This window comes from Phoenix dactylifera, unplaced genomic scaffold (genome assembly GCF_009389715.1).
Source record: "Phoenix dactylifera cultivar Barhee BC4 unplaced genomic scaffold, palm_55x_up_171113_PBpolish2nd_filt_p 001374F, whole genome shotgun sequence".
NCBI classification, from domain to species: Eukaryota; Viridiplantae; Streptophyta; class Magnoliopsida; order Arecales; family Arecaceae; genus Phoenix; species Phoenix dactylifera.
In genome coordinates, this window is record NW_024068698.1 from 75,263 (window position 1) to 91,197 (window position 15,935).

The following is a 15,935-nucleotide window of genomic DNA, read 5'->3' on the forward strand; positions in this document are numbered from 1 at the left end:
GGAGTGCTGATGCAGTGAATGAGCTGAAAATTGCATTGTCTTCAGAGTTTGAGATGAAAAACTTGGGTCCATCCAGGAAGATACTTGGGATGCAAATTTGCAGAGATAGAAGCAAGGGCATTCTCCACTTGTCATTAGGAGGATACATTCAGAAGGTGTTGGAGAGGTTTGGGATGAATGAAGCTAAACAGGTTGGAACAACTCTAGCAAGCCACATGTCTCTTTCTATGCTACAGTCCCCCCAAACAGATGAAGAAAAAGAGTACATGAAGAGAGTTCTATATGCTAGTGTAGTGGGCAGCGTGATGTATGCTATGGTGTGTTGTAGGCCAGACATAACACATGCAGTGAGCCAGGTGAGCAGGTACATGGCAAATTCTGGAAAGGAGCACTGGAAGGCACTGAAGTGGATTTTTTAGTATCTTCAAGGAACTCGGAGGCTTGGTCTGATTTTTGGGCAGCAAGATGGACCTAGAAGGAACTCCAGTATCTTCAGCGAGCTTTTAGGCCCATTGGAAGGGTTTCTTGATGCTAACTTTGCAGGTGATCTGGATACAAGAAGGCATACTATAGGTTATGTTTTCTGCATGTATGGTGGATCTGTTTCTTAGAGATCAACCCTTCAACCTATCACGGTCTTGTCCACCACAGAGGCTGAATGTATAGAGATTACAGAGGCTGCTAAGAAGGCTCTTTGGCTAAAGAGACTCATTATGGAGATGGGGGTGAAGCAAAGTACAGTGGTGCTGCACAGTGATAGTCAGAGTGCTTTGTAGTTGGTTCAAAATCCAGTCTATCATGCACGTACAAAGCATATAGATGTGAGATACCACAGGATTAGAGAGCTGGTGGAAGAAGGTGAGGTGGTGCTGGTTAAAGTTCATACGAAGAAGAATCAGTCGGATGCACTTACGAAGATTCTTCTGCGAGATAGTTTTCTCTCATGTGTGGGGCTGATGGGGTTGATGGACCAAGTGGAGCTTGCAGAGGCTTTGGAGCACCAAGGTGGAGATTGTTGGCACAAGTGTGGTACACCCAAAGCAAGAAATGCAAACATTAGAGGAGTCGACTCATGCTGATCTGGGGTCGACCCCTGAAGAGCTGGAGTCGACTCATGTAGAGCTGGAGTCGACTCCAGAAAATCAGGTAGAGAAGCAGCTTTTTGAAAAACCTGTGAGAGTCGACTCATGCTGTTAAGGAGTCAACTCATCAAGAGCTAGAGTCGACTCCAGGTCGGGGCCAGTTTTAGGTAGAGACGGGAATTGATCTTCCACCAGGTTGAGGCTCAGATAATTTGGGTCTTGAGGGGGCTAACCATCATTGGGCTAGGTTTAGGCTTAAAGAAAGAGAGAGCATGTAAGTCATGGGTGTTCATGGGCTTGGGTTGAGTGCTTTCTCATGTAGTTTAGACTAGAAAATTTTTTGGATTTCGGTCATGATTGACCATATATATATACACTCATGTATTTTGTGTATGTGGGAATGAAATCAGATCACAACTCTTTTCTCCCGAAAAAACCTTTCTTCTCCCTCACTCTTACGCACGCCCCATCTCTAAGAACCCTAGCGCCGCCTCCATCTAATAGTCCAAGCAGTCCACGCCTCTAGCAGCAAGGGAATGCCCTAGGTGCTATGGTTTGAGGCGTTTCTTCTTCTACAGTGCTAGAGTTTGGGAGAGGATTGACAAAGTATTTGCCACGGCAGGATAGATTCAGAGCTACCCAAACTACCAGGTGAACCATCTTCCCCGAATTGCTTCGAACCATTGCCCACTACTAGTGAGCACTTCAGTCCCAGTTCCATACCAGTGCCCATTTAGATTTGAGAGGATTTGGCTATCTTACCCCCAATCATGGGAGATTGTACGATAGGCTAGGAGGGTACCATTTAAGGGGGAGGCTATGTACAGGATGTCTAGGAAGCTAGAGATCACTAGACGGAGGCTGCGATGGTGGAATAGGGAGGAGGTGGGGAACATCTTTAGAAGGGTGGAGGTAGAGGAGGCCATAGTTGAGCTGCAGTCACAGGAGGAGCAAAGAAGGGTTTGACTAAAGGGGAGATAGGGGAGTTGAGGAGCCAGCTATCTATGCATGATTTCTTCGCAGGCAACTGGAGGTATTCTGGAAGCAGAGTCTAGAATTTCGTGGATCAGAGAAGAAGACCAGAATACCAGGTTCTTTCACCAGTCAACGATCATCCAAAGACAGCAGAATAGAATCTAAGTCGTGAGGGGAGAGGATGCTAGAGCACAGAAGATCCAGATGCCATTAGGAGGATTTTTGAGCTATTCTTCTATACCAGGTGGACGGATCAGGAGGGTAGTGGGAGCCTGCAGGTGGTGCAGCCCCCAGCGCCCAGAGTCTTGGAGGGGGACAATGCAATTCTGATCAGGCCGATTACTACCGAGGAGATCCGGACAGCATTTTAGTCCCTAGCTGAGGATAAGGCCCCTGGGCTAGATTGTTTTTTTCCTCTCTTTTTTAGGAGGTACTAGCCAGTGATCAGACGGGATGTGGCCGAGGCCATTCAGCAGTTTTTCAGTACAGCTACGATGCCAGCGGACTAGAAGAGGATGTTCGTCACTCTAATCCTGAAGAGACAGAATGCCATGGAGCCTTGCCATTACCGGTCTATTAGTCTATGTACAACTTTGTACAAGGCCACGACAAAGATATTAGTGGCCAGATTGAGATGTATACTACTGACACTTATTAGTTCAGAGCAGAAAGCTTTTATTGGAGGTCGGAGCATATCCGACAACATTCTTATTGCGCAGGAGTTTATACATGATCTCCAGAAGGCCACGATCCAGAGAAGCCTCATGGAAATTAAGCTGAACATGGAGCGGGCATATGATAGGATGCATTGGAACTTTCTGTAGTGCTCGTTGGCAAGCTTTGGATTCCATGAGGACTAGATTGGTTGGGTGATGGGGTGTGTCAGGTTTCCATCCTTTGCCATATTGGTAAATGGCATGCCTAGAGTCCTTGATGGGGTTGCGGCAAGGATGTCCACTATCTCCATTGGTCTTCATCTTATGCTCGATGCATTGTCTAGAGCTCTACGGCAGGCTACAGAGACTTGGATTCTGGAGGCATATTAATTGTCTGGTGACTAGGACTGTTCCGATATCACACCTTCTATTTGCCGACGACCGTTTGCTCCTAGCACGGGCTATGAGACTGGCTGCATGGGTCATTCAGGGAATCTTGAGGGACTACTGTGCCGCCTCTGAGCAGCAAGTAAACAGGGCCAAGTCGGTGATCAGCTTCAGCTTGAAGACCAAGCCACAGATGAAGGCAACCATCAAAGAAATACTGGGTGTGGAAGAGTAGGTGGATACTATGAGGTACTTGGGTGTTCCTATAACAGGTCGACATCTTCATGTCGGTGATTGCATCGATGTTGAGCTTAGCATTAGACGTAGGCTCGAGGGGTGGCAGATGAGTATTCTCTCGATGATGGATAGGGTGACTTGGGTGCGGTCTGTGCTCAGCTCGATCCCTGCATATCTGCTAGCAAACACCATTGTGCCAATGTCGCTTTGGAGATCCCTAGAGCAGTCATTCCGAAACTTCATTTGGGGCAAACAGGAGGGTAGGAGATGTGTTCATCTGGTGGCTTGAGAGGTGGTATGCTAGCCGGTCAGTCAGGAGGGCCTGAGGATCCAGCCCTTAGTGGCAAGACGAGAGGCGATGGTGGCGCGGCATACGGCTAGATACATATTGGAATCTAAAGCTGTGGTGTACCCTACTGAGAGCCAAGTATGGAGCTCATACGTCAGTGACATACTTCCAGGTCGGGCGACGGTGCTCCCACATCTGGAGGGAGATCTGTACTTATGCTTCGAGGGTGCTTGCAGCGGTCAGGTGGGCAGTTGGTGATGACAGATCTATTGGTATCTTGGAGGACAACTGAGTACAAGAGCAGCCACTATGTCGAGCACCGACTTATGTGGACTCCGCGAGTCTGGTGGGTTGCAGAGTCAGTGATCTGCTCGTTCCAGACCAAAGTAGGTGGAACGAAACACTAATCAGGGATGACTTTGGGGGTTGTTGGCCGAGAGAATTATGGACATTCCGTTACCCATTGGGGAGGCATCGGACGATTGGTTTGGGCGGCCACAAGTAGATCTAGGGTGAGTGCCTGAGACTTACAGGAGGTGATGGGTGGGGGTGCTGCCAGGCAGATAGACGGTAGATAGATTTGGAGAATGCGTGTTCACCCTCGTCTGGCTCTGTTTGTATGGAAGATGGCATGGGGATGTCTACCGACGAGGAGTGTGCTGGCAGAGACAGGTGCCTTGGTCACTCCGTGTTGTGGGTGGTGTCCGGAGGTGGAGGAATCCATTAACCATGTTTTGCTTGGGTGCCTATGAACTGCACAGATTTGGAGTAGGGCTGCCTTTCCGTGGCCCCAACCTGATCGGCGGATGACCTCCTACGTCAAGTGAGGAAGGCGATGCGGAGCCCGAGGACGATGGAGTGGGTGATCACTTGCGCCTATCTGGTATATCACATTTGATTGGATAGAAATGCCCGAATTTCGAGAACCAACGTGTGCCACTGAGTAGTGTAGTGGAGAGAGCCACCCTTCAGACTGCTGAGCTCACTCGGGCTACCTCGACAACCTCATTTTGGATGGCTGGGGATATTTGGGACATCGCATTGCTGATTCAGCGCTCAGTCTCGTCTTTGGCTCTTGGGTGCCCCTACCATCCGGCTATCTCAAGGTAAACTTTGATGGTAACGCTACCAGTAAGAGAGGTAGAGTAGGTATAGACTTTGTGATCAGGATTTATGATTCACAGATGATTGCTGCGAGAGGCCGAAGTACTACCAGGCTGTCAGCTACAGGGGTGGAGCTCAGGGCAGCTTGGGAGGGCCTCTCCTTTGTAAGATGGAGGCTGAGTGCGGAACACATCATCCTGGAGGGGGACTCAGCCATAGTGGTAGATTGGATACGAGAGGAGGGGTGGAGGGGGGATGCGAGCCCTCTACTCTACGACATTAGGTAGATGATGAGGGAATGCAGCGCCGTTCAGGTAGTGCATTCTACCGGGAGGCAAACCACGCCGCAGATTGGGTCGCTTCCTCAACATTTCGGAGAGGTCCTATGGACTCATCAGGGAGCCTCTCCTGCACCGTTGTGATAGGTTCTTGCTCTTGATTCGATGGGCAGCACTTATACTAGAGTAAGGTAAGCAGCCATTGTACCAAAAAAAAAAAGACCACCACACGGCGGGCCAGTATGCAATGGTCCTCACTATGCTTTTAGAAAGCATCATTAGTTAGATACACTTAAAAGCGTTGTTAGGTTAACGACGGAACCGTAAGTATCGTGAAATTTTTTCCATGCTTGCATTGCAGACGCTCCCTCAATGCTTTTGGAAGTGTTTAGATGTAATCTTGCAATGCTATAAGCATTGTTATATGACTTAAAACTCGCCATGCGGAAGGCCAGCATGCAACGTACCTCACAATGCTTTTAAAAGGCGGCATTAGCTAGCGACACTTTTAAAAAGCATTGTTAATTAGCGATGCTTAGAAGCATCGTTAATTTAACAATGTGAAGTGTAAGCATTGTAAAATTTTTTTCCATGCTTGCATTGTTGATGCTCCTTCAACGCTTTTGGAAGCATTGGGGCGTAATTTTGCAATGCTTACAAGCATCGTTATATGACTTAAAAGGCATCGAAAATACCAGTTTTTCTTATAGTGACAGTGGCTAATCTACTACTACTACTAGTAGTAATAATAATAATTATTTTAAAATTGGTTAATTTTACAAAATTGATAATATCATGGTTTGAAAATGCCAAAATCCTTTATTTGAATTGGAGGTCCATGAACAAACTACAATTCTGAATTCCAATTTTATAACAGTACATTAAATAAGTCATGCTATAGCATAAGTGATGAAGCATCTATTCACTCGCACTGAGAATTGTAAGAATTTTTTATTTCAACTATCAAATAAGATTAGATGCCTGCTGACTTTGGCTTGCCACCTCCGAGTTTGGAAACACATCATTTTGCTAGATTTAGCCTTTTTATTATTATTTTTTTTCTAGTGAAACTTTGTAGGCCTTTATTCAGTCTCCATCTAATCTCAATCAGTTGGTTTTGATGGATGCTACTATCACACAGTTGCTTCCAGTTCAACAGATGAGAATGAACTACAGAAGGTAAAAGAAGATTTAGGGCTCTAAATTTCATATTACGGAACACAATAGGTGTAGTTCTTGTGATATAGCTGTTAGTTTGTTGAAAACTAGAATAATATTTTACTATCATTTTCCTGTCTATTTCTAGAATGTCCTTTTCTATTGTGGGTCTTTAAGATATGGAATTCCATGCAACAGCTGAAACTAGTTATCCTTTTGTACAGATATGAGATGAGTAAAATGTTTTAAAATCAAAAATATGAATTTTTAATATTCCATTAAACAAGATATGAGGATCTATGTAGTCTCTGTTAGTTGTATATTGATTGTGCATTAGAAGGACCATGGATACTTATATAGAACCTAAAATTCCAAATAACATCTTTTCGCTAGCGTCTTTGAGTGGGGTTCAAGATTGTTATTAATAGTATCAGAGTGAACATAGCCATGGATCATGTATGACTAAGGGACATGGCTCATATATTTATCCTCTTGGTGTGGTTGTGGATTGTTCTTTAGCAAAACCCGGCTGACCATAATAGTTTGTAATTGGATTTGAATTCTTAGCTTGACAAAGATATTAGAATTTAAAAGTAAAAAGTATATAAGGACTCGTACAAGCATGCATTCCTATGTTAGTTATGTGCTGGGAGATCTTCAATATTTATAGAGGGCCAAGTAACATAAATAACATCTCGTGGGTAGCTTTTTTGAGTATTTAGGATTTTTATAAATAGTATTACTTTTGATCCTAGAAATGGTATCAAAACCAAGTTTTGATCCTGTGCTATGTTACTTGCCCATGAGATAAATATGTGAGGACTCGTGTAGGCGTATGTTGAGTCCCACATCAAGAGTACATGAGAACTCATATCAGTATGTATTTAGTCCTACATTGGTTGTATGCTGGGGAGATTTTTATACTTATACCAAGTTAAGAAATCTAAATAATATTTTTCAGCTAGCATTTTCAGATGAAGTTCTGGATTATTATAAATGGTATCAAAACAAATCTTGCTAACAAACCACGTATATTAGAGAATACTATAGTATGGGTCAATTACGTTGTTTGTGATTAAATTTAATTAGATTTGAACTCTTTAACTTGGAGAGATGTCAAAGTTTAAACAAGGAGCATATTCGGGCTCATGCAAATATATGTTTAGTTCTATATCAGGAGTATGTGAAAATTTATACAAGTGTTTGTTTGCATTGACGAGATCTTGAATATTATACAGGGCCAACAAACTTAAACAAAACCTTTCGACTAGCTTTTTCGAGTGATGTCCTAGGTAAATATACAAAATAATTGCTCAAGATGCACAAAAATTAAACCAGATCTTTCATGTTATAGGAGGGAGACACAACCTAAATCTATTGGCTTGAAGCTTGAACAAGCAATTTTGAGCCACCATGCTAGACTTGTAAATAATATGATTAAATATTCACAACCGGTACCCAAGACCAATTACTATTGGGAGGACACTACCTAGAATGACATGTTCCGGGAGCCGCAGGGATGTAAATAACAGTTCCTAAACAGGTCGGTTCCTCACAGATTGTATTGGTTTTATAAAATTTTTTGGCTGGTCTTGTTGAGCACTTCAAGAAAAATCTAAGCAAGAAACCTCTGCAAAATTAAATTTTTTAATCCAATCACGAGAAGCACTTCCCCATAATTCTTGCCCGTTGTTGTTCATTTACCCGCATTAACTATTCCAACTTCTCCTCATTGACTTTCTTCACGTAAGCTCTCTCTCTCTCTCTCTCTCTCTCTCTCTCTCTCTCTCACGTTGGATGGTTCTATTGACATTACTTAGTGGATGGATAACTTGGATCCTCATCAACCTCTATTATATTTTTCTATAAAAGGATTGATGTAATTGTGATGTGGCAGAAGATAGTAAAAAGGAAAATATTTTAAACATAATCAGGTTAGATGTCTTACATATATAGGTGTCAAACCAGCTCAACGGAAAACAGATTCTCTACCTCTCTCTCTCTCTCTCTCTCTCTCTCTCGGCCCCTCCTTGACCTTCTTCAAGATGTTGTCCAAGTCCTACCAAACTTCTCTGCTACTCCCTACCTTAGACATCTCTCAGCCCTTGCAACCATCCATTCTCTCCTCCCTCTCCCAAGCATGCAGGGAATGGGGCTTCTTCCACATCACCAACCATGGGATCCCCAGAGACCTCTATAACAGACTCCACGCTCTCTCCAACCAAGTCTTCAACCTCCCTTTAGATACCAAACTTAGAATAGGACCCTCGTCCGTCATCAACACCTATACTCCTCATTTCATAGCTTCCCCTTTCTTCGAAAGCCTCCGAGTTTCTGGTCCAGACTACTTTGCCTCGGCAAAGGGGTCGGGTGATCTCATCTTTGAACCACCAAATGCCGAATTCTGGTAAATGCATTAATCTCTCTTTTCCACCATGCTCATCATGTTCTATTACTTTCTTGTCATATTTGCATATTCTCCATGTGATCTTGCTCTTTCTTTTACAGCAACATATTGCAAGATTATGGGGACAAGATGGTAGATTTATCGAAGAGAATAATTTTGATTGTCTTGAAGTGTTTAGGTGACGGCTTCGAAACCAAGTACTATGAATCTGAATTCAGTGCATGTCATGGACTTTTAAGGATAAACAACTACACACCACCTGATGAGAGCAGCTTAGAAGAGGTCGAAGGGCTCGGGATGCACACGGACATGAGCTGCATAACAATTTTATATCAAGACATGATTGGTGGACTTCAAGTAAGATCAAAGGAAGGGGAATGGATGGACATAATGCCAAGCAAGGGGACGCTGGTGGTGAACATTGGAGACCTGTTGCAAGCTTGGAGCAATGGGAGTCTCAGGTCATCAGAGCATCGTGTCATATTAAAGCAGCCTGTCAACCGCTTCTCTTTGGCCTTCTTTTGGTGCTTCGAGGATGAGAAGGTGGTATCAGCTCCTGAAGACGTGGTCGGGGAAGCGAAGCGAAGGATCTACAAACCATTCATTTGCCGAGATTATATTAAGTTTCGGGAGAACAGTGAGAAAGGAAGGTTCGATAAGGTCCAGTACACTGTGGACAACTTCGCTGCAGCCAAAACTGCAGACGCTAAAGAGGCTATGTTCATATGATTCGTATGTGTCTTGTAAATTATTTGTAACACTACATGTTAATAATCTGAGGATATATTGCTTGTTCTCAGTGAAGTTGCGGGGGCCGTACATATTACTGAAATTGTTTGGAATAAATGGATAGAATTTGACAAGATAAAATTTGTATTAGGCTTTTGCTTGAAATGTGTAGACTGAACAATTAAGTTAAACCAGTCTTCTAGAGTAACAACAGATGTCCCAGGTTTCCAGTTCCAAAAGGATCTGGTGGCTCAGTTTATTTACTTATTTATTTATTTGATGCAACAGTACATTCTTTTATTGCAAATTGAATACAAGTACAATCCAGCAGCTTTGTCTTCAAAATTAGATCTGGTCAATGAATCAGAAAAGTGATGGCTTCAATTTGCAATCACACTATTGCTTCAGTCAATCGATATTACTGTTCCATATAATAATCGCTATTACTATTGGCTCTATTTAACATTTTTTTAAAAATTTTATGGACTTCGATGATCATTTTTAAATAATACCTACTTTGATCAGCGCTAAGCTCTTCGATAAGGCCAACCTACAAGGGCATGGTTTATATTCATTCATTCTGATTTTCCAAAGCTGTTAATGGGTTGAATCATCGAGCTTGTCTGCCTGTTTTGATCAGTGGCTGGTCATCAATGCATTTTAGTCCAAGGCTTGTTGTTAGCCACCCAGTCGTCTGGATGGGACCAGCAAACGACTAATTCAGCCAATGGAATCCTGACATGGGCCTGTTGGTTGGCTGGGATCCCAGGCTGGCATGGGAGACAAACATTTAGTCTATGCCTATTTGGTGGGGTGACTTCTTAAAATATCTTCACTTAAGCTTGATGATTGTAGAAGTCAATCATATAGAGGAAGGAAGCCAAGAGTTCTGCATTAATGGGAATGAAGACTTCCAATGCACCACAAAATTATTTGCGGGCGAAGCTAAGCCACAGACTGTGTTTGGATGCCAATGAAACTAGTCACCTACATGACATTTCAGTATTAATGTTCATTCAAGGAGACGGACTGAGGAAAATTCCATGGTAAGTTGGAAAGTTCCAATGGTTTGCTCACTTAGACTAAAAGTATTTAACGAGGCGCTAAGAATAATTAATAAATGAGGGGTTGGTTAGTTGATAAATACTTGGTGCCTTCTTGGTCAAGCTGAGGCATCCTTGCATTTGAAGGCACAAAGTTGAATTTTTTGGGATCCCATGTGAGGAGCAAGCATACACGGGTGTGGTCCCTGGGCTAAGCATGGTGACAAGGTTGTTTGTAACTTTTAGCTCATGGGGCCAATAAAGTAGGAAGCTTGGCAACTTGGTACTAGAGTTTCGAAGTTCAAGGTCTGTTTGGTTGTCAACTTTTATCAAAATTAGGTTTACATAAGACCTAAATTAGATGAGTTTTACGAAGATGCCTTTTTTATTGTGTTGCCCTGTTATGCAGCCCAAGAAGGAGGTGAAAAAGGCTTTTCGAAAACTTTAAGTGAAGTGCAACGGAATAAAACTCGATGAGTGAATGTGAACTTTAACGAGTAATTAATAAAAGTAACTATGCAAGTAATCAATGAAAACAATCCATGCAACACAAATACAATAAAATTTATACTCGTTCAGTTCCAACTTTGCACCTACGTCCACTTTCGAGATACCCTTTTTGAAAATTTTCACTTTAATCTTTTCAGAATTATAGTCCGATTACGCAGACTCACAATCAACCCAGTTAATTTTTACTGGCAATCAACCAAAACCACCACCGAGACTATCCCCAGGATTAATACAATCTAATTCAAGATTTGGATGAACTATTTTCCACGTTTTAGTCCCTAAAACTTGTCACAATAGAGTAAAAAGAATAGTATGTAAACACAATAAAATACTGCTCCTTAAAGACAAATACAAAGAATAAATAGAGCTTTGAATTAGTTGGTTGAGTTTGATTGAACTTTAATGTACCTCACCAACTCTCTCAATTGTAGAGGATGTGATCTTTCAGCTCTCAATTAATGCACTTGAATATATTTTTTTTTGAAGCTCTCTTCTTTCTCTTGGTTCTTCAATGCATTGTCTTTCTCATCTTGTCTTTCCTTTAGTACTTTGATGCATTTATATCACTTAGGAGTGGTTGGAAGAATCTTTCAGCTGTTAGACAGATCGAAAGAGCTATTATGAGATAAAAACAACCATTCTAATAACAGAAAAACTACCTGTTACTGTTGTCAGGTATAGAGAGATCGACTTGACATTTTTAGAGGTCAACTCATGATCTCCAAGAGTCGTCTCGTGATCTTCAGAGGTTGATTCTATTAGGAGTATACCCTAGAAGCCAATTTGGCAGATGCATTATAATTGTTCTGGAGCATGAAATTTGTAATTGATCTTTTATTAATTAACAAAATTAAGTATTCTGTTCATTCGTGTTATTATGTGTCGATGAATCATCCTAAAAATTAATAAAATAATAATAGATATTCTCAAGAGTTGAGAATTTAAGGCATGTGTAATTAATAGTTAATTCCTGAATTGCTCCTGATCGATGGATCATCACGAAGGACGGTGATCGATCCGATGAGATTAGTGTACAGATCACTTTTCTTGATGGACAAATCTTAAGTCTATAGTGTGGGGACACTGGGGTGATTGTGCACGTGCTTGTTAGAGAATAAGGGTACTGAGTGTGACCAAAGCAAGAAGTCACTTGGATGTCTATCTACTTGTCAGTGACTTACTTGATGCTGCAGTTGTATGACTAGTACTTAGACCTGCGATGCCTCAGCTAATCACGGTGAGATTGCTGTAGTTTGACGAGCACATAAACATTGGCCCTAAGGGTCCTTGTAGTGCAGATTGGCTGCAGTAGGTTCACTGTCGGATTAGGCTTGCATCTAGATGAGATTTATCGACCTTGATAGATTAGGAGAGATCCTATGTGATTTATGAGACTAAGTTCGAAAGACTTTGGCTAGGGCAATTCTGAAAAAAGAGTTTTTCAATCTTGAACTTGAGTCAAATAAATCTGACATAAGACAGACGATGGGGTTTGACGAGTTATCCATAACCTTCGTCATGTCGCGATCCATTATAGAGGTACTGTATCATACGCTAACTGCACCTAGAGGTTCATTCCTTTCGTTCTGCTAGGTTGTCACTATATGTTGCTAGGTGTCACTAGTAGATTGTGAGACTCGAAGGCATTCACTTGGTGATCAGTGAACCCTAAGAGTAGAGTTAAAATCGTTTTAACCCATTGAAAGGAGTTTCGATGATATTACGATAGAGATCCTAATATATCTCGCTACCAGTCAGAATAGAACCTACAGGGTCACACATTAGAGGTTTTGATCGTTCCAACGGTTGGATTACGATTTGGAATCGAAATTAAAATTGATTGTCAATTTGATTTAACCTGCTAAGAGTTGGTGAGTTAAAGAAGAAGGAATCGCAATTGGATTGTAATTTAATTGATTTAATTGGACCTAATTAAATTAGGCTTAACCTTTTTGGATAAGGATGAGAAGGCCTAATTAATTAGAACTCCTTTTTAGATAAGGAACTTGATTTATGAAGTCTAATTCAAGTCTTAATTAGATTAGGATTCACATAAATCAATTTGGAGGACACATTGGGTTCTAATTGGATTAGAATTCAATTGATCAGATGGAACCATGTAACACCTAATTAGATTAGGTGACCCACGCATGGAAGGAAGGGAGAGAGCCCTTCCTCCATGCGTGTGGAGCAAAGAAGGAAAGAGGGAGGGGCGTCCGCCCCTCCTTCTCTCACGCACGAAGAAAGGAGGGGCGTCCGCCCCTCCTTTCCTATAATGGCCCCACGCCATGTGGAGGGGCAGATGCCCCTCCTCCTCCTCCTTGTTCACACGGATTGCCACATGGTATGAGCACATCTCTTAAATTCTCTTCAAACTCTTTTAAGTAAGGGTTGCGATAGAATTAAGTAAGGGGTGTTGCAGATTTTGGAGGGATGAATCAAGGAGTGATTGATATATTAAATTATTCCTTGTTTGTATGGGCATAAGATGCCTATTTAAAGAGCCCTGGTGTGAAGCATGAAAGCATTGAAGCCTTCTGCTGCCGCTACCCTCTCTCCGTTCTCCCTCCTTGGCGTGAGCAAAACAAGAAGAAGAAGAAGAGTCGCCGCCATCCTCTTCTTCCTCCTCTTCAACGTTCGTCGTCTTCCTTCTTCTTTCTCTCAAAGTAATCGAGGAGTTGATTAAAAAGGAGAAATTTAGCCATCAAAAGTGATCTCTACAAGGAAGCTAGCACCCCGGTGAGATCTTGGAGCGATCTGTACCTCGTGTGGATATCTGTAGAGGTCGGACGCTTGTGCGGCTTCAAGAGAACCAGAAATCCTACGATCATCAGAAAGCGGTGAAGTTCTACCCGCTCAAAGGTAAAGATTAGATCTTTATAAATTCTATACAATTAGAAATTGTAGTAGATCTGAAATTAAACTAGTCTTTTAATTTTAATCTTTCCTTTAGATTTCATAAATCTGAGTTAGAGAATTTTAGAAATTTTTTGAAATCTACGTTCCCTAAAACATTCATGAGATGAACGACCTCGCGTGTGTCTTTCCGCTACAATCGTCGCAACACGTGCGGGGGTAATCCAATAGTGGTATCAGAGCCGCATTTATGGAATTTAGATTAAAATTGATAGGCTTGATTAGGATTTAATTTAAATCTGAAAAATTTATATGCTTGCTGAAATTTCTGCGTGCTGAAATTTCAGATTTAAGTATGCAGATTTTTGTTTGAAAAATCTAGATCTTGCATGATTAATTTTAATTACAATAAGATTGCAAGAATTAAAATCATATCTTGCATGATCAGAATTTCAGTTGATAGCATATTTAATTAAAATTTGCAGATCTAAAATTACATAAGAAGTATGTGATAAGATTCAATCAAAGATTCATGATCATAAAAGATAAATTTCTATTTATGCCTATGCTTAAAAGAAAATTCATATATGCATGATATGCATAGGATATGATCAAATCATAGAATCATGTTTATTAAAAGATAATTTTGTTTAGGATTGTGCTTAAAAGAAAAATTAATATATGCATAAGATGTATATATATGTTAAGCAATTTTACATGAGATGTGAATAAAAACCCAAATAGGTTAGGATATTTACATAAGATGTAAACCTAAACTAATATGCCATTTACATAAGATGTAAACACATATGCAAAGGGTTTCATATTCACATAGGTTGTAAACCTAAACAAAATGACATTTACATAAGATGTAAATGCATAACATAAGAAAGCAGTTTCATATTTACATAAGATGTAAACCCTATTCAAGATCTAAAATCTCCTCAATCAAGTCGAGAGTGAACGATACATTGAGCTAGCCATATTTGATTAATTGATCTAATTGGTGTTTAGGAAAGCGTTAAAGGTGGTTACTTAATTAGGACCTTACTTTCTAAGTAAGAGGAGCCTCCCACCTGCTTACCTGGCTAATTGATCGATTACCTCCATGAATAGGTCAAAGTTGGAATCACTAAGACTAGATTATCCAATATTAAGTTAAGAGGTCTTCCACCGTAGTAGAGTTGCTAAGGTCTTTCCGACGTTAATTTGTCTCGGCTGGACATAGTGGGCAAATTGCATCGGAGGGCTGGATCTCTCTATTAGCATGAGATGTTGTAGGATAAAGATGGGATTGGGGACCAATAACTGTTAGGTGAGGACCCAATGACGATTTTGCTTCTACATAATTTATGGTGGGTCTGACTTAACCAAGGAACAAGACCAATAACTGTTAGGTAAGGCCCTTATGACTTGGAGACCAAGTAGGCTACAACTTGCTTGAGAAGCATTGTACAAGGAGTTGTACACTCATTGTTTATGTGTCACCAATAACCGTTAGGTGAGGTGGCATGTAAATTGGTGGGACCGTAGTACCCTACTTAAAACTTAGAGTCGCAGGTTTTCGTTTCTCTACTAGATGAGTGTAGGAGATCCGAGAAAATAGTGGAAGATGTTTGTTTTAAAAGTTTCTAAAATAAATAAAAAATTCAAATTCAAGTACAAAACTCTAACTAAAATCTTTACTCTCTGCAGATAAAAATGTCAGCCTCAAATCCTTTGACCCGTATCCTTGAGAACAACCGATTGATCGGACCCAATTATAAAGATTGGCTCTGCAACTTGAAAATTATCTTAAGTTGTGAGAAATTAGGGCATTTACTGGACCATGACGCCCCAGTTTTACCGAATCATTCGAATGCTGAGCAGCGTGAGACACATGCCAGGTGAATAGATGAAGACAATAAAGTTAGGTATTATATTTTGGCATCCATGTTCAATAAACTACAATGCCAGCATGAGAACATGAGGACTGCCAGGGACATATTGTATCACCTTCAAGAGTTGTATGGTGAGCAGAGTCGCACAGCTCAGTTTGAAGTGTCCAAGAGGCTCTTCAAGGCCAAGATGCACGAAGGGCAGTCTGTCCATGATCATGCTCTAACCATGATAAAGGAAGAGCTTGAGAAGCTCGGCATGAACATGCACAATGAATTGCAAACTGATTTGATCCTGCAATCCCTTCCTTCTTCATATGGGCAGTTTATTGTAAACTACCACATAA

At 41.3% G+C, this 15,935-nt stretch overlaps 1 protein-coding gene across 1 annotated transcript; it reads left to right on the forward strand.

Annotated features, from left to right (window-relative positions):
* The first annotated feature begins 8,190 nt into the window (after window positions 1-8,190).
* LOC103710330 (gibberellin 20-oxidase-like protein) lies at window positions 8,191-9,370 on the forward strand. Its single transcript, XM_008796002.3, has 2 exons — window positions 8,191-8,573; window positions 8,675-9,370. Exons 1-2 carry the CDS (start codon window positions 8,212-8,214, stop codon window positions 9,300-9,302), a joined length of 990 nt encoding a protein of 329 aa, XP_008794224.1. The 5' UTR covers window positions 8,191-8,211; the 3' UTR covers window positions 9,303-9,370.
* The last annotated feature ends 6,565 nt before the right edge of the window (window positions 9,371-15,935 follow it).